Below are 24,145 nucleotides of genomic sequence, written 5' to 3'. Positions count from 1 at the left end.
ACAGAAGAGGACACAACAGAGAAGACAGCTACCTTGCCCACAATCGCATGCTGGGGAGTGGAAGAATGAGGCTTTGAACACTGGCCTGGCAGTCTGGCTACCAAGCTGGCCCTCCACGTTCTTGATCCACGCAAAGGCCCTTGCCCAGCACCACAGAGCTTCGGTGAGCGGCACTGGGGCGGCACAGAGACCTCACTGGAGGCCTTCCTGACCGCATATCCCTGACCCTATCACCTGGATGGTGCTCTCATGCCAAGAGCACCTACCGCCCTGTCCTTATCCCAAGGTGGGGGGGTGGGAAGGGGGTGTGGAGGAGAACAAAACACAACCCCAAAAGCCATGACAGTCCAAGCCAGCAGGCCTACAGACGGCACCGGCAAATGCCGGACTGTGGGAAAGCAGAAGGGGGCCGTGTGCAAGGACACCTTGCTTCCTTCTGCTGAGAATGGACAAGGATGGCACAGATGGATGTACTCGACTGGACTTTCCAGAACTGGGAGTCAGAAGCTTTCTGCCACCGTAGGACCTGCCCCACTCTGCTCTGGCTCACAGCATGACCTACTTGCCTGTATACACAAATGTGACCAGGCTCATGCCAAGGTGAAGCGACCAGCTGGGGGAGCAGTCTATGGCTGCGCAACAGTGCCTCTGCGTAAAGCTTCCACGTGAGGCTCTAACTGACCAAGACACATCCGTGACACAGCCAACACCCTCCCTGATCAAGGGGGTTGAGCCTGAGTTACCAGTACGTGGCCCCTGAGAAACGCAGGACACCTGTGGTCACTGGCTCTTCAGCCGGGCGAGTCATGCTGCCTCTCTGGGCGCCACGCACCCCGCACCCCGCCGGAGAGCGGGGCAGTCCGCTCTGCCGCACAGCTGCCAAGAGACAGGTCTCCGCAGAGCCAACGGCTCTGTCAAAGGCCGAACAAACAAACACCGGCAGTTAGCACTGCTGGGGCCTGCAGCGATCTGGAGAGTGAGAACATCTGTGCCGTCGATGATGTGGGTGTCTGAGAGTCTCAGCAGTTTAGCAGAGGATGTCACGCCCTGACAGAGACCTGCCCGTGCATCTTGTTAACGATGAGGCCTGCGCTCTGGAGCTCAGCCTTCTATCTCACCGGGAAATGGGAGGGAAGGAGAAAACAACATTGGTGAAGACAGAAGGCCAGAAAGGACAAGAGACAGACTGTCCTGTTGCCTAACCCAGACTGCAGCTGCCTTAGGCGGACTGTACCCAGTCTTTCAACAGCTGGCCAGTTCCCTGCCCGAAGCAGCTAGGAGACTCTTGTTGGAAAACAGGGCCTAAAAGCACAAAACTGTTCAAACCAGGAGCCAAAGTTTACTAAACCTTCTAACTGGCTTTTAACATCTGGGCTGGTATGAACGAATGCTATTTGCTACCCTAACTGCTTCTTTAAAATTACACTTTTAGCTATCAGTCTAACTGCTCCGTGATGTACACACAGATAAAAATACAAACCCACTCTCCTCCTGGTTATCAGCCAACTTTTCCAATCTTCGACACTTCCTACCCTCAATGTGACAGAAGCACTGCTCACCGGGGGAGAAACCAGGATCCAAGTCCAGTCTTCCATTTATGAAAACGGTCTTTGGTTCTGCCGCAGCCCCCAGTTGTGAAACCTTCCCCCGTAACACCCTGTGTCCCCTTGACAGTGACTATGTGCGGTTCTGATCCATGGCCTCCCCACCGAAGAGCATCGAGTCTTATGGGTAGTGGAGGCAACATCGTAGTAGAAGCTAAGGAGGTTCTCTGGTGGGCTGGCCTCTCCCAGTTCCTGGTTCCCCTCTGGGCGGAGCGTCAGTCCAAGGACACAGCCTTCAACTGCCCACTCGGGGGAGACGGAACCGTTCTGGAAAGGAAGTCACCTTATTCTGTGTGACTCCGGAAAGCCGCAGAACACGCGTGCTTCAGTAAAGGCTACCTGAGGCCAGCCATCTGCCCTGGAACTAACTCAGGCAGACAGAGAAAAGTTGACACCTTGCTGGGCAGAGGGGCACAGGGCGGGCCGGCCAGACGCCCACCGGGGAGCGAGATACTGACGTGTTCAGGACGTAAAGCACAGTGTGGACGATGTAGGGGATCAGGTGGATGTTGCTCTCCCGGCCGCCCCCGCCGGTGTCCGCGCTGAACGACTGCTCCATGGCAAAGCGCAGGAAGAGCAGCTTCATGTCATGGATGTTGAGCTGGTACGTGGGCTCCCGCTGGCCCGTACACTCCTGGAGGTAAGTGTTGTGCCTGCGGGGAAGCAGAATGAACGCTGTGAGCAAAGCGAGCTCCCCGGGGAAAGCCCAGTTTGGAAGGGAGAGCCCCCTCGGCACAGCCCGGCCCGATGGCTGCAAAGGTCACATAAGCAGATTGAGGAACGAAGGGGACGGCTGAGGACATGAACTGTGGCCCGTAGGAAGACCGGAGCAGATGACAACTCCATTTCTGCTATGACTGAATGTGATGCCCTCCAAGCTTTGAGAAGACCTCGCTAGTTCTGGGGGCCCTATTTCCTGAGAGACGAATGTCACAGAACGTATCACAGCCAAACCTAGCACACTTTAGAAGAAGAAACGTGGAAAGTATTCATTCTTACAAGGTGATCTATTCATAAGAATTTCTTCTTTAACCTCCAAATGAAAAGTATTTTTCTATATTTTTTTAATGTTTATTTTTGAGAGAGAGAGAGAGAGACAGAGCATGAGCAGGATAGGAGGAGAGAGAGAGGGAAACATGGCATCCGAAGCAGACTCCAGGCTCTGAGCTGTCAGCATAGAGCCCAATGCGGGGCTCGAACCCACGAACTGTGAGATCATGACCTGAGCTGAAGTCGTACGCTTAACCAACTGAGCCACCCAGGCACCCCGTATTTTTCTATTTTAAGAAACGTGTATTTCAGAGAGAGCTTGCACGCGTACGCAAGTGCAGGAGGGGCAGAGGGAGATGGAGAGAGAATCCCAAGCAGGCTCCATGCTGTAAGCATGGAGCCCAATGCAGGGCTCAATCCCATGAACCATGAACCGTGAGATGATGACCTGAGCTGCAATCAAGAGTCGGATGCTCAACCTACTGAGCCACCCAGGTGCCCCTGAAAGATATTTTTCTACGTCAATACGTGCTACCATCAGCCTGGGCTCTATGTGACCTCAGCAAATTCCTCAACCAGAGAATGTGTGTAAGAGCACGTGGTAGGCATTTTAATATGCTGCCCATCCTGATTACTGCCACGTACCTTTCCATCCCCCAGCTTTACAATAGGACTCGGGGTGGGGCATCACTCCACCAAGCAGCAGCAAGAGCGAGGACCTCCTCAAAGCCTTAGTGACTCTAGTCTGGATTTTAGGACAAGGGAGGCTTGAAAGGAGCCCGATAATCCCCCTGGACTGAGCTATTTTCATTATTTAAATCTCACAGGCACACACTGCAGAAGACAAATATGGGAAATTTTGGCTTTAAGGACAAAGTCAGGGTGGTGTGTCTTATGCCCTGAGATCAACAAGGGAGAAGAGGTAGCAACTAACTAGGAATTCCATGTGGTGCAGCAGATGCTGAGGGTGCCGGTTTCTTGCAGCCGAGTTCCTCCCTGTTCCAGATAGCTTCCCTGCCAGCACTCAAAGGAAGGGACCAGGGTTCTCAACGACAGTCACAGGCCTTCGGGCCAAGCTGATCACTGATTTTCCCCCATCTCCTGGGAACCCTGTCTTCCGTACCATTCACACTGCTCAACACTCACCTTGCCAAGCAGGTGGCAAAAGCTGATTCAGGGACGTGGGGCCCCCAGACAGGAAGGAGACCATTGCACTTAGTGTTGGCGTTCTGAAGGGCTGCGCTTTCCCACTCTTCCCGGCCACGAGCCAGCCTGGATTGGGAGAAGAGCAGGGACAAGTGACCACTGGAACTGATTTGGCAACCAGGCACCTGGGCACGTGGGGGTGGAGCAGAGTTTGCTAACACTAGGGAAAGAAGTTAGCCCGTGCACCTGACTCCAGAGAGAATTAGCCCTTTGTATCATAATATGGTAAATGCCAGCTTTGCTGCTTCCGGGAAGCAAGGTTGCTTTCTCCAGCCTTAGGCCAAATGCCAAATGGATTTCTTAATTACACGGCACAAATGGCTCTTGGCCTGTGTGGTTTGACGTCAGACACCCTAATCCCCGGAGATGAAAACTTCAGGGTCGGCACCCTCCCCGCTCCCGGCACAGGGCCTTGGGCAAGGTGTCCACTGCTCTGAAGGGACACAGGCCTGGCTGAGGAGCCACTCTGCAGGAGCTAGGGCCTACCTGACGGCAGCCAGGTGGCAGTCGTAGTGCACGATGTTGAAGTGGGACACGGTGCTGTAGCCCTGCTGTTTCCGGGGCTTATTCTCCATCTCTTCCAAGGCTACCCGCTTGGTGAAGGTATAGATGCCCAGGACTTTTGTGGGCTGCAAAGACACCATGAAAAGGAGGAGCGGTGAGGCGAAGTCCAAGGCAGGCTCCAGGAGGAGGCGAAGCCGAAGAGAGGGGAGCCGAGGACCTCCCCTCCCAGGAAGGAATGCACTCAAGGAGGGGGGATGGTCAGCACCTTGGTCTCTCGGCTAAGCACTCGGCTGGGCACGGTCCCAGTGAGATGAGAAATGTGGGGAACGACCAAAATAAAGCAGATGCCGTGCAGACGGAAAGGCTAATACAGAAGCCTAAACTGACATCCTTCCCTTTTTGCTTCACTTATCTCAAAAGGAAGAATAAAGTGCCTTCCTGCTAAGTCCCCTGCTTTATAAAACTTATCAAGCAGTTCCCAGCAGCCTGTGCCACAGCAGGACCTACGAGGCTTGTGGCCCTTCAGTGGCGTGGACGCTCAGCAGGACACTCGAGCTGGAGGGGAAGAGGACGCCTTGTAGGCCTTTAGGGGAACAAGCAGGTCCCATGCTGTCCTGTTCCTGTCCGTCGTAAATCTAGTTGGATAGAGGTCCTGAGCTTCTCCCCAGGTATCCTGCTTAAAAGCAGCACGATGTGCTTTTAAAAGCCCCAGGTCCAGGGGCGCCTGGGTGGCGCAGTCGGTTAAGCGTCTGACTTCAGCCAGGTCACGATCTCGCGGTCTGTGAGTTCGAGCCCCGCGTCAGGCTCTGGGCTGATGGCTCGGAGCCTGGAGCCTGTTTCCGATGCTGTGTCTCCCTCTCTCTCTGCCCCTCCCCCGTTCATGCTCTGTTTCTCTCTGTCCCAAAAAAAATAAATAAAAAAAAAAACGTTGAAAAAAAAAAAAATTAAAAAAAAAAAATAAAAGCCCCAGGTCTGGAGTCAGAGAAGCATGGGCTACAGTTTTGGCTCTGCCACGTGACCCTTGTTTTGCTTTGTTTTGTAGGTTTAAAAACAGAATTACCCGTTTACATAAAGCTCTGGGCACAAGGACTGGCATGTAGAAAGAATCCAACGGGTGGTGATGCTGGGCGGGGGCGGGGGGGGGGGGTGGTGGCAGTGATGATGAAGCCTCGTGTTCAGATCAGTCTGCCTTCCTCCCTTTAGAGAGGCAGCTGGCCCCGAGACACGCCTCAACCTCGGCCCATCTAAGAACAAAAAGGCCGGCGGGAGAAGGACGCCACCGGAGCAAGGGGCCAGGCTGCGCACCCAGCCCAGGGCGAGTGCTATACCTGGAACTTGTACCCCTCCCTGCAGATGCAGCACGTGAGACCCGGCTCCTCAATTAGCTCCTCCATCTGCTTCAGGAGCGCCGTCTTGGTCACGACCTGGCCCTTCTCGTTTGTCTGTAGGGGAAACCCAAGTGACATGTCAGAAGGGGATTTTCACCCGCCGCCCCCCAACCTAGCTTGGGGACACTCAGGAACAGGGCTGCCCTTCCACAGGCACTGGAAGGACAAGTCACAGAAAGGAAACCTCTGTAGGTGGCTTCCAGTGAGCGTAAAGACCCAGATTCTTCTACTCTCTTCCTCCAGGAACCACTGAAGCAGAGGAGACTAACCAGCTGGAAGCCTGGCTAGCTGCCACTTGCCACCAAAAAAAGCCCCTTTTCTTCGTGCTGGCAATCCCAAGTCCCAGCTGCCAAGGGCTGTCGCATTAGGATTCACTTCACGGTTCCCATGGGAGTTTTAAAACTGCTGACACCCAAGCTTGGCTGGTTCGGAGAAGGCTTTCCTAAGACTATGCTGCTTCTGACCCGGGGCAAGGAGAGCACAGGCCATCATGTCCAACCGACGTGGGTTCAAACTCTCGTCAACCCCTCATTAAGCATGAGCGTTGGCCTATTTCCTGTGCTTCTCAGCCTCTGTTACTCCAACCAGAGAAAGGGTATGGTAAGATCAGCCTCACTGTGTCACACAAGGGCTTAAATAAAACCTTACAAGCAAGGTGCCTAACTAAGCACAGTGCCTGGCAAGCAGTAAATCCCCTGGGAGCAGGAATGATCATCCCCGTTCTCATGGTTTCCGTGAACTCGTTATGTCATTTAACCTTGGAGCCCCATCTGGGCAGTGGGACAACAGTCACACCTCTGAGGGGTTGTCAGGAAGGTGCACCTAGCTCCCTCCTTCTCCTCACCAGCCCAGCTCTGTCCCGAAGCATGGCTGCCTCTTCCCCAACAGTGTGGACAAGAACGTGGGGACTCCCAGAACGTGGCTTTACCGTCATGCCCAGGGTGCCCAGAGCCTTCTGCCTCATTGCCATGGCCATACGCTTCTTCTCCGCGCGGGTCTCCCTGCGGGCAGCATCGATCTTCTTGTTTACATCAGGGTGTTCCCGCAATGCCTCCAGCAGGTTCTCTGCTAGGGTCCCAATGCCCTCATCGCTGGACACCTGCTCCAGTTTATGTAGGTTGGTGATGGAGTCCGTTCCGATCAGAACCTACCAAGTGGAGACCAGAGAAATGTATGCTTCCAATTACGTGAAATCAGCATGCTCTCCAGGAGCTGACAGATTGAGAATATTCAGCAGAATGCACGCAAACTCACGTCATCTGTTCAGTTTCGATCAGACCTTTCGAACACATGCTTCAAAAGATTCTGACAAATGGAGGAGGGTTTGGCCCTGCCGCTGACCTCTGACCAGGCACTATGCTCTTTGGCTCCAGTGCCCTGGCCTATAAAGTGGTGATAACGTCAGGGTTGTGGTGAGGATTAAAACTTTGTCACAGATAATTGGACGTAAAGCGGCCAGCACTGGGAGAGAGAAAGGGGCTCGGGTAAGATGCCCTAGAGAAGCAGCACCTGCAGAGGCCTGGGTAGTGGACTCAGTGACCACAGGGCAGAGCAGGCCGTGACATTCACAGCGACTATGTTCGGTTCTTCCTCCAGAAGCCCCGTGTCCACCACACCTGGGAGCCCAGGATTCCCTCAACATAGGGGTATGAAAGGTGCGACTCCGAGTGGGAGTGGGGATGAGAAGACACTTTGTCTAGAGAACAGATATGACCGAGAAGCCCCCGTGCTCGAGAAGGCCGGCATTCGCTGCACCACAACACTGCACTGTCAACACGGGTGAAGGACAGAACACGCAGGCAGGGCTGACCCGACAAAGCCCTCCAGGTGAGCCGAGGAGGAGCGCCGTGCCACCCACAGCCCCCCGCCCCCTGCACAAGTGCATCCATGTCCACCACTACTGTACGGATTTAACGATACGTGGAAAACAACAGAACCGACCTGCAACGTGAAATGAAAGCTCAGCACTCAACCCGGATCACCCACGGGCTCATAAACCTGTCCTCAGAGCAGGTACGCTTCAAACTGGCCCGTCAGCAAAGCTACAGGTCAGCTCACGTCTCGTGCTCCCGAATGCTGAGCCCACGGTGTGGCTGCCTACTGAACTGCTGCACAGGTACCCCGACCGCACGCTGGGTGTGAACTGTGCGCCTGCGTGCGTGCATCCGTGTGTGAAGCAGTGCTTTACGTGCTAGGGGAACAAAGACCCGGCCTTCTGAGGGTTACACTCTAATCGGGCGAGCAGACGCACAACAGCAGTAGCCTGACATAATGCCCCCGCCGCACCTCACTTCGAACCTCCTTGGGTTCTTCACCTCCTTCAAGGACACCATCACTCACCTGTCGCCCAACCCAGAAACAGCAGAGTTCTTGACTCGTCCGGCTTCCTCACCCGCCACGGGCAACTGACCTCCAAATCCCATTCACTCTGCCTCCCAGACGGCTGCTGAACCCACCCGCTGTCCACCTGGTGCGCCCGCTCAGCTGTCATCACCTCTTACCTAGAGTATGATAAAAGCCAATCGTCTCTCCTGTCTGTCATCTCCTCTCCTGCCAATTCATGGCCGGGGGCACGGCCCTCAGGAGAAAACGCACACTCCTCTCTTTGGAGAATGCGCCCTGGACCCATGCTGCACCGGGACCAGCTCGCGCCATGCCTCACCCCCACTGTGCAATTCCAGTATCCTTTGGCTTCTAAGCCTCGGCAGGTGCCGTACTTTCTTCTAAAAGCTTTTTCTTTCCTTTGGCCCCTTTCACACTACACTTATGTCACTATTCAGCTATCAACATGAATGTGACTCTATCTTCCACCAGACAGTGAGTTCCCAGGGCACAGGCTATGACCGCCTTGGTTACCAATGTCACCTCAGTCTAGCACAGCACAGGTACACAACAGGTGCTTAAAAAATGTGTTGCTAGGAAGAGAATGGCCTCAAGTGTGAATGCCACGTTCCTAACTAGATTAAGCCTTAGTCTAAAGAAAGTAATTCGACTTAGTAACTACAAAGAAGCCTGGAAACCACCTGACCTGAGCTTGGCCACATCACAGCCGCACTCCTGGGTTCACCCACATAGAAGACACACGTTATAGGAACAGAGAAACCAATATACGTGAAGACTCCTTTGTAAGAAGAATGACCTCCACAAAGATGTGCTAATTATGACCATCTCTAATGAACTGAACAAAAGTCTGAAACCACTGAGACCGGGGTGAGACACAGGGAAGAATCTCTCCTGTAGCCAAGCTACCCTACTTTTGGGATGAGCTATGAGGACAGATCACCAAATGAGAGCGTGGAATGACATTCAATGCAGAACACTATACACGGGAAAACCCAGCCCTTGAGGACGCTCAAAACTCAACACTAAAAACATCCAATTAAAAGATGGGCAAAAGATACGAGCAGACAGGCTGCTGAAGCCACACAGACGAAGCACATGGAAAGACGCGCAGCACCACTAACCATCAGGGAAGCGCAAACTGAAATCACAGGGACCTTATCACCGTCCACCTGTCAGAGGGGCTCAACTAAAAGCCAGTGTCACCACTGGGTGGTGAGGAGGATGCAGAGGAAGATCATTCAGGCACTGCCGGTGGGAATGTAAAAGGGGGCAGCACTCTAGAAAACAGCTCAGCAGTTTCTACTGAAACTAAATATGCAGCTATGTACCCAGCAAGTGTATGCCTAGGCGTTTATCCCAGAGGAATGAAGAGTTCTCCTCACGCACAAAACAACTGCACGTGAATGTTTACGGCAGTTTTATTTGTAACATCCCCAAACTGGAAACAGCCCGGATGTTCTTTAATGGATGAACGGTTAAGCAACCTGGGGAACCCACACACCATGGACCACCACCGAGCAATAAAAAGGAACAGACTATCAATACACACAACCTGGGAATCCCCCAGAAGATTATGCGGAGTGAAAAAAGCCAACCCCAAAAGGTTACATGCTGTCTGACGCCATTTACAGAACACTCTGCAAGTGACAAAACTACAGCCACGGAGAGATCAGTAGTGGCCAGTGGTCAGTGGCGAGGTGGACAGAGCTCCCAAAGGGCAACAAGAGGGATCCCTGTGATGACAAACCTCCCCTGGATCCTGACTCCATCAATGTCAATATCCTGATTGTGATACTCTATGTGGTTTTGTAAAAGGTTACCATCGAGAAACGGGTATGTAGTATTTCTCTGTATTATTTAACAACTGCACGTAAACCTACAATTACCTCAAAATGAAGAGCTTGATTTAGAAAAATTCCAGCCTGGCCACCTGTCTGGGCCAGTCAGGATTTGTGAGGGGTAACGGATATTCCAGCCCAGGGGGGACAGATCAAGGATGAGCAGCAGACTGGAATGGTGGGCTTCTCTGAGAACGAAGTTTCTAGCTGTCTGAACCAGGACAGAAAACAGCGATGATGGTACTATAAATGTCCCTAGAGACCCAAACGACTAAAGCCAGAAATTAAACTGTTTTAAACTCTGGCCAGCCACACCCTCCGTCCGGTTGCTGCTCCGCTGACCCACGAGAAAATAAAGCCCCACGTAAGGAGTCGAATGAGGAGAGCACAAGTAGACCTTACGCCTCTCCACACACACAGAGCTGAACGAGATAACCTCCGAGTCCCCCATACTCTGGGGCTCTTCCGTGCTAGGAGAAGTCACACCCTGAGGCTAATCGAGGCAGTCACGGCAGATGAGAAGAGGTGAAGGCACCGTACACGCCCTGTCTCCAGAATTAAGTAGCATGCTGGCCACTCACTCACCTGGGTGGCAGGGTGCTGCACAGCCAGCCCCCGAAGAAGCCTCAAGATAAATGGCAGGGCCGGGCGAGATAAGAACTTTTTCCAGATGTCAGCATCCAGACTGCAAAGGAAAAGAAGGCAGATGAGCAGGCCAGAGGGGCAAAACCTATCTGGAAACCAGCTGTTGACCTGTTCTGGCTTGTGACCCTTCAAGGGGGCCATCAACAATCACAGAGGATCACCTAGCTCGGCCGGGCAGCCAGACAAAAAGCACTATTCCAAATAGAAAGCAACAAGCTGCCACCTGTTCCCCAGCCCCGAAGGGCTGTGCGGTGGCAGAGTGGTCACCCTGAGGGTTTCCAAAAGAGGAGGGAGGCTCCGAGGAGGGCCAAGGGGGGAATACGTGAAGCTTTAAGCCACAACGATGAAGGAGAAAAGGACCCAGAAGAGGGAAGGAAAGCAGTCGCTTTGACAGAGCCGATTCTTACTTCTTGGCACTGGGAATGTGTTTCTGCATATAGTCCAGCGCACTCTGGGTGATTCCCTTCTGGAGAATCAGGTCCTTCAGCTGATGCCCGTTGCTGCTGCTCTTGATGCCGGCTGCGATCTTGCAGAAGCAGTCCAGGAAGACTTTATCGTCGCCACTGTGGTCTTCATCGTACCTGCGGGAGAGAGCAGAGCCTCAGGGGGTGAAGGGAACGACAAACGTGCACCGTGGCGCTCCCTCGGTTGACGACCTTCAACAGTGTACAGGGTCAAGTACGACACGAGGATGCCGATCCAGTTCCCGCCAGTCCCCGTTTCCCGCCGTGTGCCGCACACTCCCAACGCTCTCTCGCGTCTTCACGCTTTTTGCACCCGTGACTCTCTCCCTCCCGTCACACCCCTGCCCCATCTCGCCAGCCTCTTTACCGTCTCTGCCTAGCCAACTTAACAGTACGCTGAGCCCCCAGTTACGATGGACCCCTTAAAGGCCAGACAGGCGTGCATGACCCTAACAGAACTTCAGACGAGTCTTCCCTAGGCCACAGGACAAGCCCGGGCGTTGGGAGGACCCTCCCGTAGCCGAGATGCGAGCACGTACTTGTCAAAGCTGCAGTACGGCTTGAAGCGCTCCACCAAGATCTGCATCTTCTCCACCTCGCCAAAGGACAGGTATGGGATGATGCGAAGCAGACCCTGGAGCACGCTAGGGTTGGAGCGAACAAAGGTGCTGTTGATCTGGTCCAAGAGCATCACAAGCTGATCCTTGTCGCCCGTCAGGAGGAGGTTGCCCTGCAGCGGGAAGGAGGACGGAGGGTCCGGTAACAGGGTCAGGACTTCGGTCAGCCAACATCTGAACCCCAGAGGTCACCCACTTCCCTCAGAAGCAGCGCTAGAAAAGCCGTCTTGGCGCTTCCTGGGTATGAGTTTCACTTGATACTAGTTTCTAAGTTTCTGCGCGGCTCTATTAATAGTCTCACGTGGTCGAAAACGCTAACACAATCTCCCCTCCCCCGAGGGAACGCAGGCTGCCTGCTGCTCACTTGGTCCCACCTCTAGCCAAAGCATGAGTATCAACAGGGATGGGGGAAACCAAAAGGGATGGGGAAAGGCAAGGGCACAACAGAGAGAAGCTGAACTGGGACTTGGGACACCTGGGTTCTCGGCCTGATTCTGCCAGCAGCCAACTACATAACACGGAATAGCTCACTTAGCTTCTCCGCGCTTGGAGTTCCCTCAACTGGGCAATGAGAGGCTGGGCTAAGGCCCCTGTCTATGAGCTGGAACATGCTAGGATTCCATTAATGAGAGCTTCTGAGTGAATGAATACCCTCAGCAGCTTCGTTTCCTCCAAATCCGCAGATTTCAGGCTTCAATGCCATCATGTCACCATTGCTTTGTGATTTCTATGACCTGAGCAGGTTCAACCATTTTTGGACACAGCTAGACGCAAACAAGCCTGCTGCTGGTAACGAGACCGCATATGCTCCCAGCGTCTGCAGATGGACAGACTGGCCCCACGCACCTTGTCCTCACTCAGGGGCTCAGCATTGGATTCATCCAGAATGATCTCCATGATACTAAGCACCTGCTCGGCCACCGCCGCACCGCCACTGTCCTTGCTTTCTTGCTCAGCTACCAGGGCCTGTAGGAGGAGACCCAGTCAGTCTGGGGATAACACCACAACCACTCGTGCTGATGGGATCTGCTGCTCACCAATGCCTTCATGGCCTTACTTCCCAGATATCAGTGCGCGAGGGCAGGGGGTGGGGGGAGGGGGGACAAGCGTGTGGATGTTTGCACACAATGAAATTGTGATATTCCAGATGTCTATCTTGGCTGCCCCGAGGACAAGGGCATTACTTTTCTAGGGTATGTAGTCTGGACTGTTTTATAAACTTCCTCTTGTCTCTGGATTCAGGAAACAGACAAGGAAGTTCTCACGTTTCATGGCAGCAGCACAGGGGTGAGCCAGCAGGACAAGGGACGGTTTGAATGATCCGTGCCTCAGGCCAGTCAGCCAGACAGATGAAGAGTTTGAAAAGGCCACAAACCCTTCTCATCTGAGCCCGGATGCTCCTTCCCCGACCCAGGACTTCTGAGGCCCACTCTGTCTTCTGCAGCCCATACCCCTTACCAGGTTTAGGGTACCCAGCATGACATTCAAGGTGTTCATTTCCAGCTTGACCAGCTGCTGCCGGTTGACTTTCACCTTCACACAGTAACTGAACAATTTCAGGAGCACCTAACAAGAAAAGCCAGTCAAAACCTGTGAGGCTATCTGAGAGTGTAAGATGTGGGGACGAACAAGACAGAAATGTTTGAGAGCAGTCATGTACAATCAGCAAGTACTCTTCCTGAAGTACAGGGGACAGTAAGGAAAAGTGCTTCCTGAGGGGACATGGCAAGGCGGGGAAGATCTCAGATCAGGTTGGCATTTTGAATAGCAATGTTCTCCAGCAGTAGGTCACGTGGCCTCAGCATATCTCTACCATCTCTTAAAATGGCAATGACACCAATTCCTAGTAGAATTCCCTGTTGTCTTAGGGAAATTCTGGTTGTAACTCTGAATCTAACAAATACTAACCAGAAAGATCCCAAAACTCATGGCCTGTGGGAACTCAGAACCATGTAGGTCGTTTATTTAGTTTTCCTTAAGACACAGGTGGGGTTTTCTTCTTTTATTAAGACATAAATGGCTCGTTTTTTACGTTTTTAAAACTTTAATTACTTTTAGTTGCTTTTTCAATTCTAATTCTCCACATAGGTCACGTAGAACACAAATACTGTAATATGTGTTCTCATCTCCTCTGCAGCTGAAAATAATAAATAGAGTAATATTTGTGATCCTCTACTCCTCAGGAGATGGTTGGATGAACTCCCGAACCAAATCCTACAAAAAAGCCCGAAAGGGTTACCCTATGAAATCAATTTAAAAAGCAAGAATAAGAGTAATTGACTCGAGTGCAGTTTTGTAGGGAAAGACAGGCACTGGTTCCACAGTGGCTAAAGAAGACACAGTAGGAGGCTGCCATCACCGCTGCGGCTTCGGGGACAGCCAAGAAGCAGGGGAGTGGGGAGTTTCCAGAATCAAGAGCTCGGGGAAGCTGCCAGGCCCTCCACTGGCTTGCACTGGCCCAGGGCACCAAGCCGCCCTCTAGGGTTACGCGTGCCGGCACAGTGGCTGCAAGCTTCCCTCCACAGGGGCCTCTCTCAAAACAATGGACCGGTCCCACCTTGCCGCCCCGACTCACAGTTAGAAGGTGGCGTCCCTGCTTGAAGTCTTTGATCCCTGCCAGTCTGTTGAGCATGCACTCCAGGCCCCCACACTGTGCCATGACACCAGCCATCTTATACACTTCTTCTTCATCTTCTTCTTCATCTGAGGGAGGAGGGAGGCCAAGCGGAAATGGAGGCAAAGATACAGATGGAAATAAAACAGATAATCCCCTTCCAGGCTGACAGCCAGTGCCCTTTCTCTTATCTCCGACAAAAGCATAGCAACGAAAGGGGTCAATACTGGATATGAAACTATGAGACTGAAGCCTATTAAAATTATTTACTCAAGAATGTGAAAACACAAGCACCACCACCACCATCGGGGGCAGGGGAGGAACTAAACTAAAAATCAATCTGAACTCAAGTTTGTTGCCAACTGCACTTTATTTCCCAAGTTTTGTTTGGCCTTGTTTTAAAACCCCTGAGGTGTGTGAACTGGGCCATAGATACGTGTACTCTTTCTCAGTTGGGGAAGTAATCTCCCGTCAATTCTGATCAGAGGTACAGGGGAGCGTGTCCAGAACACCCGTAAATCCCAGGATGTGACCCACTCCCTGGCCCCAGACCTCTAATGCAATGTGCACCAGTGTCTGTGGGAAGGGCCTACCTGTGGTGGAGTCCAAGGACTCGATAAACTCCTCGGTGGCATCGCCCAACAGCCCCCGCATGCGGTAAACGATCCTCATGGGCTCTCCCTGAGCAGGGACATGGGGAGAAAGGTGCTTGTAAACAGGTCCAGGAAATGAAAGGGACTCAACACCTGGCCTCGCTCCTGTTTCTCTACAAGGTCCTAATCACAACATCTGGAATCCACGTGCGCTGCAACTTACATCGGGGAAAGGAGGTTTATTTCATGTAGTGTCTACCACAGACCAGTTGTGTGAGCCTTTCATAACCACAATCTCATTTAATTGCTTCGAAATCGTATGTAACAACCAGGATCGCTATCATCTACCGATGCTTTACTCTGTGCTAAGTTCTGTGCTAATCAAGCACTTCAGATATCCTCTTAAACTAGGTTAAGCAGCTTTTTCAAAGTTATCCAATAACAAGCGCAGCCTAATTCCCAGCTGTGCTTCCTTCAGGAGCACAAACTCTAACCAATGGGAACCACTACTCAAAGAATCCGGACAAGTAAGACGAGATCAGTGAGATCAAAGAGCTTTGATTCAAGACTCCGGCCGGAATCAAAAGCAAGAGCATAAGCCAATCCCGAGGTCTTCACATAAATATAGCAAGAAAAGGATTCTTCCAAAGTTACTCAAGTTAAAACCTCTAACCTGATGGAATGATTAAAAGTAAGTCTTTTGCAAATTAGAAGATTAGAGCACTTTACTAAATTGGAGGATTGTGAGAGGTCACTATATACCGGGTACTAAGTTAGGCATTCTACCATCGACACTATTCTCATTTCGGAGAGAAGAAACAGGGCTCTGAAGTCACACTGCACGAAATGAAGGTGACGAGCCAGCACCACAGTACTGCTTGCCTCTAAGCCCGTGCTCAGCTTCAGGACAAGAAACCCTCGTGGGACAGAACTTTCCAGAAAGGCCAGTTGCAGAAGTGTTCCCAGCTACGGAAGCCCAGTGGGAACTAAGAAAGAGAATGGCCAGAGAACAAGGGCAGAAACAGAAAGAGACCTAGGAAACAGAACAGGCTCTAGTCAGTAGCTAAGGAGACAGGCTGTTTATCAGGGAAAAAGAGCGTAGAGTTAAAAAAGGTGCCTGCGCTTTGTCAGAAGAAGCCCTCAGTGGGCTGGGCACTACTGTGAAGGGCAAGTGATCCTCCTCTCTATCCTGCCTCATGGTTCAAAAGCGGAGACGCCCGTGTATGCTCTTTGGGTTCCAAACCACCATTTACAAGGGCAGCCACAGAAGCCTGATCTTAATTTTTGTGTGCCTCACGGATTAAATCTGTATCATTCTGTTCTGACGCTCAAGTGCCAACGACGGGATGCGCTGAAGGGGGGCAATCTCCCGTGTGACCCTCTGCCAACGGGCAGCAGTACCCACGGACCAGGATTCCCGGCACAGAACAGAAAGGAGAGAAGCGAAAACATGTGACAGAATGAAGGCCAAGATGTACTAGCCAACGCTACCAATTTAGCATCTGAAGCTCTCCAGAAACATCTGGGCCTAAATCCAGAGGAGTTCACTGTGCTTCACGGGCAACTAGTTTGCTGTACTCCAATTACTTCCTTGATTCGCTTACTAGAAGGTCCCCCTAATGAAAAGACGGGAAGGAAAGGGAAAGAAATGGAGGAGGAGGAAAAGAAGGGACAGGGGAGAGAGGTGAGCAGAAGAGGAGGGAGGAGGAAGCGGATTATCTGAGACTCTCAGGAGAGGTCAAGTAGCACCGAGGTGGCCCAAGGACCAGAGCGCCAGGCTTCCTTTCCTTCCGTCTCCCCCCCCTCAAGGACAACTGCTGTTTGCACCCCAGTCTCCCCTCCAGTAACACAGAAATCACACTCGCGCCTTGGCAGCGCCAGCGGCCATGCTCCGAGCGGGCAGGCCCCTGAAAGCAGAGGCTTCGTCTCGGTCCAGAGGTGCCGCACACAGAGCGTTACGAGACAGCGCACACTCCCCACCGCACGCCTCCTCTGGCGCTGCCTCGCCGGCTGCATGGCCAAGAATGCCCATCCTCTCCTGAAGCTCTTCCACCTCTGGCCAGAGGCCTCAACGGGAGGACGACTGGTTTTCTCCACAACCACGAACAGGGAGGCACGGCCGTGTGAGCGCTATTTACAGCGAGGTAAGTGACGATGAGCGGTTCCTCCCGGTACCAGTCTGCACAAGTCAGGAAAGTGAAACCCCACCTCCAAGCAAGAAAACAAGCCGCGTACCTCATTTGTGGTGCACCAGACCTTCTTGTAAACCTCGGCCACAGGAAGATCCAAACTGATGATCTTATTGTTCACTAGAAGCTGGACAGAAGAGAAGATGAGGCTATTGTTCCAAATAATTACAAGGCGAGTGCGTTTCAAGAACAAAGGGCACTTCACGGCAGTGGTTCATAACTCATCGGTTTTGCGTCCTGGATCTACAGACTCTCCCTCTCTAAAAAAACGGCACGTGTGTGCACAACACACAGAACGTGGGACGCAACTGCAGAAGCTACAAACACCCTTAACCCAAACCATGGACTCCAGGTTAAAAACCCCTGCTGAGGATTCCCTTTCAGGTTTTGCCAGAAAAAGCAATTATTCCATCTTACCCAACAAGCTTTTCGCCCCTCAGATGAGAAGGCCGGACCCTGGAGGCTGCCTGCCAGGAGGCATCAGACACAGGGCCAGAAATCTGCACAGGGGCCACCGTGCCAGTATTTAGGAACTTAATTAACTTGGAATCCCCGGGAAATCTCTGCCAGAGCATCGGGAACAACAGAATCCTACTTGGTGACGAGCGATAGCCACAAACCATTCGCTTCCTGCATGCCAGACATCGGACAGAGCCCCGGACAGGTAATTAACCTTAACACCAGGTAAGGCAGGCAGGTGGGAATCACTGGCCCCATTTATAGATGAGGAAGCCGGAGCAAGCTACCTGCCCAAGGCTAACCAGCTACTAAGTAGGGAGGAACCTGGATGTGACCCCAGCCCGTGCTCTTCACCAGGGTAGCAATGTCCTAAGCTCGTTACCTCCATCCCGCTGTCGTCCTCCAGCAGAGCCACCAAGTCACAGTCCTGGCAAATCTTGTTCTTTATATCCCTCATAAGTGGCCCAATGCCTGGCTCATTGCTGCTATATGGGTTCCCGGGCATCCTGCCCTGTAGGAAGTCTTCTTGTTGAGGGTCCTTCTCCAGAGTCACAAAGAATTCAGTGACTTCATTCTCCTCCTAAAGGACAGAGACAAGGACGCATCAGCAGGGATGGCATACAGATACCCTAAGAGGGTCGGCAGAGGCACTTTCAGATTTAGAACGTGCCACCTGGCTCCACGGACACTCTGGGGAAAGCTCATCCAGCCCCTTACACATTTTAAGACATAAGCGACAAGAAACTCAGAGGTGATTCCAAATATACTTCAAAGAGCCTTCACTGTCAGCCATCTCCTCTGAAACTCAAGGGTGGAGGAGAGAAAGTCTACCAAAATAAGCACACAGGCAACATACCGAAGCTGTGTTATTGAAACAAGGGGAGGGGCTTCCTCACCCTGCTCACCTCAAGCGACACTAACCAATCTGGAGCTGGATGACTCTGCCACTGAGAACCCCCGAGTCAAGAGGAGGGTCTATTACCTAACACTCAGGTGCGCCCACCCCAAAGACCTCTCACCGTTAACTGATGATACTGGTGGGGTCCCTGGACCATATCATGCTCTCAGACAGCTAGGCTAAGGAAACACGCACTCAGGTGTGTGTGCACAAAAACATGGGCCTGAAAACAGGGAAGAGAGCAAGCATTTCTTCTTGCTCTGGCTCAACATTGTTTCTTTCACAGCATACTGAACTGGTAAGCAACAGGATTTGGGCAATGGGAGGTCAGACCCGGTTCTTGAGGAGACTGATCCAGACCTTCAATCTAGGAAATAAGACCAAGGAAGGTCATCTGATTTCCCACCATCAGAAGCAGGAAAACCATGAGACTGCTTCTGTGTTGTCAGTGGAGCTTTCTAAGATGTGGCTCAACTGCCCCCAGCTGGCGAGACTGCCCATGACCAAGAGGCTTAGCGGCGGGATGGCGGCAGGGACACCCCGAGAGGCAGGGGAAGACGCCCTGCTTACGGGATAAATGATGCTGCAGAGCCTCTCAAAGATGAAGACGGGGGTCCGGTAGTCATCCAGGTTGTAGCGCTTGGCTGTCTCAATGCACACAGCCATGAAAGCCTTGGTTTCTGATTCTGTACCTGCCAGAAATCAAAGTGGCCACGTCAGTTAGGAGACAGCTTCGCACGTAAAAACCACCATGAAACTTTCCATGAAGTACAGTCACCAACAGGTTCCTTCTTCCTGGTACATTTTTAAACGCACTACGTGACAGCATCGATGCTACAACTGGAAACCTGAGGCGGACTGATTTCGAGGCTCAGACCGCGCTGCATTTGAAAGTCCCAGCACCCAAGTCAACACAGCGCTTCCGGATCGGCTGTGTACACGGCTTGCTTCCTCTCAGAATTATAACCTCCTTAAGGAGAGGAACTATGCGTCATTCAACTAATGTCCTCTTGCCCAAAACAGGTACTCAAAAATGTCAAATGGTAATCCTAACCGTATTCCAGGCAAATTCCAGGGAAGGTATAACTTTAAGCTTTGGTCTGAAAGATCAGGTGGATGGCCTTCTACAAGCCAGACAGACGACTTCAAGTCACAGGAAAAGGAAGAAATATGCTTCAAAAAGGGTCCAACTGGCAAGGTCACAAACCAGCTCAGCACGGCATGATGAAAATGCATCAGAAGGAGGGCCTCTACATCTGGCAATATGGCAGACTCCACTCCCTGACCTACCCTCGCTTCTCACCACTTGAAGGTAATGTAAAATCCTGAAAACATTTATCAGTGAACTGCCACACTAGCAAAGATGAATCAAAAACCAAAAACTAAGAGAAATCAGGAACCTAGGGAGGTTAGCAAAACTCTGAAGCTGGTGTCTGCCTTGAGCTTTGGCTTCCACAACCTGCCAGGATTTGGGAGCCAGACACAAAGGCCCAGGTCTGCCAAGGTGGACAATCTAGTGGGAACCCCTCCCCGACCCACACAAAAGTCTGGTGTTCCCAAAGAGCTACCTACACCCATTGTATAAGGGTCAACGAGAAGAAACTCTACCTTTCCCCTAGGCAAGTCACTGAAACAAAATTGTCTTCCCTTACAATCTGGCACTGAGTAGAGGGGGGGAGGATCTCCCTTGAGAGAACCTATAACAGGCTGCCCCTCATAGGGGTTTGTGGCTCAAAATTCACACTACCGAAGAGGTCTGAAAAACCTGAAAAACTTGGTTTCAAGACAGCCCCATGATGCAGTGTCCCCAGATGCCTCGCAGAAGCAGTTATAAATCCTCATTACAGAAACCCGTATTTGACTTGGGTCCTAAAGAATTCCCACAGATTGGGGCGCCTGGGTGGCTCTGGCAGTTGGGCAGCCAACTCTTGATTTTGGCTCATGTCATGATCCCAGGGTCATGAGATCGAGCCCGTCAGGCTCCGTGCTAAGCATGGAGCCTACTTGAGATTCTCTCTCTCCCTCTCTCTCTCTCTCTCTCTGCCCCTCCTCACTCGTGCATGTGTGCGTTCTCTAACAATAAAAAAAAAAAAAAAAAGAATTCCCACAGAAAACCTCCAAAATGTGAGCTCACAGTAAAAAAATCATGAAATACAAAAAGATTTAAGGCAAGAGCTTAGAGCTAAGATTTAAAGAGCTGGAATAACATAGATAGAGCAGCATCAGATCAATACACTTCAAATCTTAGAATTAACAGACACAGAAACGTCTGCTGTGTTTGAAAACTTTAAAAAAAGGGGGGGGAGCGTGAGTAAAAAAAGAAGAGACTATAAAATCTGTAGAGGAGCACAAGGACTCAACAAATAGATGAAAGAGCTAACTCAGCGAAGAAAAAACAAATGAACTAAACGAAAGAACCAAAGAGATCCTCCAGAATCAGCACAGAGAGATGGTGAGATGGACCCCATGACAGAGAGGCAGAGATGGATGAGAGACTCTGGGTTCCACAAGAATGAGGGAGAGACTGTAGCAAAGTCAACGGAGGAAACGATGGCTGAGAACGCGCCAGAACCAGCGAAAGACACCAATCCGAGAACACGTGACTCCCTTCTGTTCTGTGAACTTAATATAAAAAGTCCAAAGAGACTGAGCCCAGCTCTGGAATTTTACAGCTCCAAGCACCAGAACTTCTTCCCCTCTTTCCTTGAGCGTGGAGAGACGCTTGCCACCCCCTCCAGCAGGGACGGAGTCCCGGCTCCAGGCCATAGGCGGTGCTACCTGTGGTCATGTCCTCCAGCATCTCCAGCAGCATGTCCTGGGTCTCATCGATCAGCTTGGTCCTCTGCACCACCAGCTTTCGCAAGCACAGGTACCCATTCAGCACTGTGCCCACCAAGCGACTTTTGAAGTGTCTTTTGATGGACTCCACCTCGACAAAGGAGGAAAGAAGGCCTGTGGGGACAGGAAAAATCTGCTGCAAGAGCTCTGAACGAGCAGGGGAGCAAGGAAGGTCCCTGTCTTCCAAAGGTAATGAGCAACTCCAAAGCAACTTCCAAGCACAGAGCTGGTGCTCAAGGAAGTGAACCGGTCCACAGCAAACAGGAGCTCAAATACGTAAAGCCACCGATGAAGAGAAAACTACGGAGCTGAAATATGCACTGAATCAACACAAGAGGGAAGAGAGTCAACCTCAGCACCCCAAGACCTAAGGGTCCGTCCCCACACTGTGCCCAGGGTGCCTAAAGGAAGGGCCTCTTGGCTGTCTCTACCTGTGAGACTTTTGAGGGCATAGCCCTGCTGCAGGTCAGTGCTCAGGGTGGCCTCCTCCAGGGCCAGCAGGCGGGCGATTTCCTACAAGGACCACAAGCACAGTTAGTGACAGCACCGCTGACGACATCGGCCCCCTCCACCTGCGGCGCCAGGAGCCAGCAACAGCAGCCAGGTGCTCCGCGGTTCCCCTTCTACTCCAACGACCCCTCGAGCTGCACTTCTGCCGAACTCCTAAGCAGCCGAGGGCAGATGCAGTGATGTTAAGGGGTGGCTTAAAGACAGAGAAGAGCCGAAATGCCCCCAACGGGTTGCTGCTTCCTCATGCTACAGTCACAAAGATAATACTTTCGACAAATACTTCTTCTCAGCAAAAAAGGAATACCAGAAAGTTTACCCCAGTGGAGGGCCACGAAAGCCAAACGGGGGAAGGGCTCTCCTGGGCGGGGGGCAGGTACCTTGGTGATGAGGTTGCCCACGTAGGGGAGGACACCCCGTGCGGCCAGGTAGACTTTCCAGTGGGCTGAAGTGATGAGCTTCTGGTAGAGAGCCAAGTACTCGGCGGCACACTCGCCCGCTATGCTCAGCTCGTCCAGGTAGCTGGCCCGCGACAAGACAGGGCACCGTGAGGACTCGGCTCCGATGGCTCCAACAGCCCCCTCCGCTCCTCCCACCTTCGTGTCCTCTGCTGCCCTTCGCTCCCCCTTCCTTCCAGAGGCTGAGGGAGGCACCTGAGAAAACCCCAAACTTCCCACTTGGGAACTCCCCACACTCAGGGACAGCTCAGCGCACACGACAGGGAATGTGATGCGGTAAACTAGACCCATTGGGAACAACAAGCGGCAAAACAGAACAGTGCTTCTCCGGACAGCAACTGTGGTTTTGAATGACTCACAGAGAAGGCAAGTGTACCGCAGAGTTTAGTAGCCGATGGCGTGGGCTTTGGAATTACACGGCCTGGATTCAAATCCTGCCTCCGGCAGACACGTTACTCAACCGCATCAAGCCCAGGTTGCGGGGCAGGATCCAAGGAGCTCACACAGGGCCGAGCGTTTATACACTCCTAAGACCTCAACTGACGTCGGTTGCTGCTGCTGCTGCTGCTGCTCTATGACCACCCGCACCACCACCACCAGCAGCACGACCACCCTGTTTTCTGGTTCTTTTCTGTTCCTGTGCCCCTCTCCGTAGCAGGCGATGGGTACAGAGCCTGGGTGTGCCTGCCGTCATCCTGACCTATAGATTCCCCCAGGAAAACGGGGAAGGCTGACTGCTCTCCCACACCCCCCTCAAGTGGCACCTGGTGAGGAGGTCCAGGACCTGCTGCTTGCGGCTGGGAATGGTGGCGAGAGCTTCCACGATGGTGCAGGCTGCCTGGCGCGCGGCCTGTGTCGCCGGGGTAAAGAGCACCTGCAGGACACGGGAGAGAAGCCGTGGCTCAGGTGACCGACACAGTGAAGTGGCACCTTCCGGAAGTCCTCCGGGTGCACCTCCGGGGAAAGGGGAGAGGCAAAAACCACACTCAAGGCCAGATGCCGCTGTGGCAGACTGGGAAAGAGGCTGCTCAGCAGCCCCTTCTTCACGGAAGCTTCTCCATCAGGTAACCCGGACAGCACATCTAAAATCACTGAACTGGAGGGGCGCCTGGGTGGCTCGGCCGGTTGAGCGTCTGACTTCGGCCCGGGTCATGACCTTGTTCGTGGGTTCGAGCCCCGCGTCAGGCTCTGTGCTGACAGCTCGGAGCCTGGAGCCTGCTTTGGATTCTCTGTCTCCCTCTCCCTCTGTCCCTCCCCTGCTCATGCTCTCTCCCTGTCTTTCAATAATAAATAAACGTTAAAAAAATTTTTTTTTTAAATAAATAAAATAAAACCACTGAACTAGGAAGTAGGCAAGCAAGTCCTTTCCTCAGCACAGATTTCTGTAACTCTGCAACTCTATTTTGGAGGTACCTATATGCTCAATACTTACATTTGACCAAGTATCTCTTACTTTATACGTTAACAGACAAACGGATGCCTTTAATTACTTTAATCCTTTACGATGCTAGCTAGAACGAACAGGGAGAGGGCAGCAGGAAGTATAGACAATGAAAGGAGAAAAAGGGAGGGGTAGCACTGAGGCTTAGTTCCCATGAGTGGCCAGGGGGAGTAACAAGCACAGCAGCTTGATGAGAGGCACAGAAAAGTCCTCTCTCAACCAGTCTACCACACGGGTGGCTGCAACCCAGGACCTCACCCTGCTTCCCGCCTGAAAGGAGGCAAGAGAGCAGAGCAGACGTGGGTGGGGGAGGGGGGAACAGAGAGGCACTGCTTGGCATCTGGGGCAAGGGGAGTGGGAGGAGGGCCCGGAGGCGGTCACTCACTTGCCGCAGCCAGTTGTTGTGGCCCAGCTTGAGATCCAAGGGCGGGGTCCTCTTCCCCCGACGACTCAGGAACTGCTTCCACCTCCACACGTACTTCTCGGTCAAATAGAGGTGGCGGAGCTCCGACTTGCTGGGGGACTTCCCGTTGCCATCTGTCCCTGGCA

The 24,145-nt window shown here is 52.4% G+C and overlaps 1 protein-coding gene across 5 annotated transcripts in view; it reads right to left on the bottom strand.

Moving 5' to 3' along the window:
- Positions 1-24,145, bottom strand: part of UBR4 (ubiquitin protein ligase E3 component n-recognin 4) — a 132,976-nt gene that overhangs the window by 7,635 nt on the left and 101,196 nt on the right. For 3 of the 5 annotated variants that reach the window (XM_047082757.1, XM_047082759.1, XM_047082758.1), the window contains exons 83-102: positions 23,982-24,139; positions 22,920-23,029; positions 22,078-22,219; positions 21,622-21,703; positions 21,131-21,304; positions 18,923-19,044; positions 17,837-18,034; positions 17,042-17,122; positions 14,807-14,894; positions 14,175-14,302; positions 13,058-13,165; positions 12,446-12,565; positions 11,522-11,712; positions 10,926-11,099; positions 10,459-10,558; positions 6,621-6,839; positions 5,633-5,746; positions 4,287-4,429; positions 3,741-3,866; positions 2,063-2,257 (exon numbers count right to left, since the gene is read on the bottom strand). In XM_047082757.1, the coding sequence (XP_046938713.1) occupies positions 2,063-2,257; positions 3,741-3,866; positions 4,287-4,429; positions 5,633-5,746; positions 6,621-6,839; positions 10,459-10,558; positions 10,926-11,099; positions 11,522-11,712; positions 12,446-12,565; positions 13,058-13,165; positions 14,175-14,302; positions 14,807-14,894; positions 17,042-17,122; positions 17,837-18,034; positions 18,923-19,044; positions 21,131-21,304; positions 21,622-21,703; positions 22,078-22,219; positions 22,920-23,029; positions 23,982-24,139 (2,773 nt within the window). Of the gene's footprint in view, positions 1-2,062; positions 2,258-3,740; positions 3,867-4,286; positions 4,430-5,410; positions 5,549-5,632; positions 5,747-6,620; positions 6,840-10,458; positions 10,559-10,925; positions 11,100-11,521; positions 11,713-12,445; positions 12,566-13,057; positions 13,166-14,174; positions 14,303-14,806; positions 14,895-17,041; positions 17,123-17,836; positions 18,035-18,922; positions 19,045-21,130; positions 21,305-21,621; positions 21,704-22,077; positions 22,220-22,919; positions 23,030-23,981; positions 24,140-24,145 lie in introns of those variants that run through there. The other 2 variants (XM_047082760.1, XM_047082761.1) reach the window with 2 other exon arrangements.

The sequence above is a fragment of the Lynx rufus genome, unplaced genomic scaffold (genome assembly GCF_022079265.1).
Source record: "Lynx rufus isolate CCGP_SWC_20201006 ecotype Redwood Valley unplaced genomic scaffold, mLynRuf1.p SCAF_2, whole genome shotgun sequence".
Taxonomy (NCBI): Eukaryota; Metazoa; Chordata; class Mammalia; order Carnivora; family Felidae; genus Lynx; species Lynx rufus.
The sequence above is the reverse complement of the archived record's forward strand: the minus strand, read 5'-3'. Positions and strand labels throughout refer to the sequence as shown.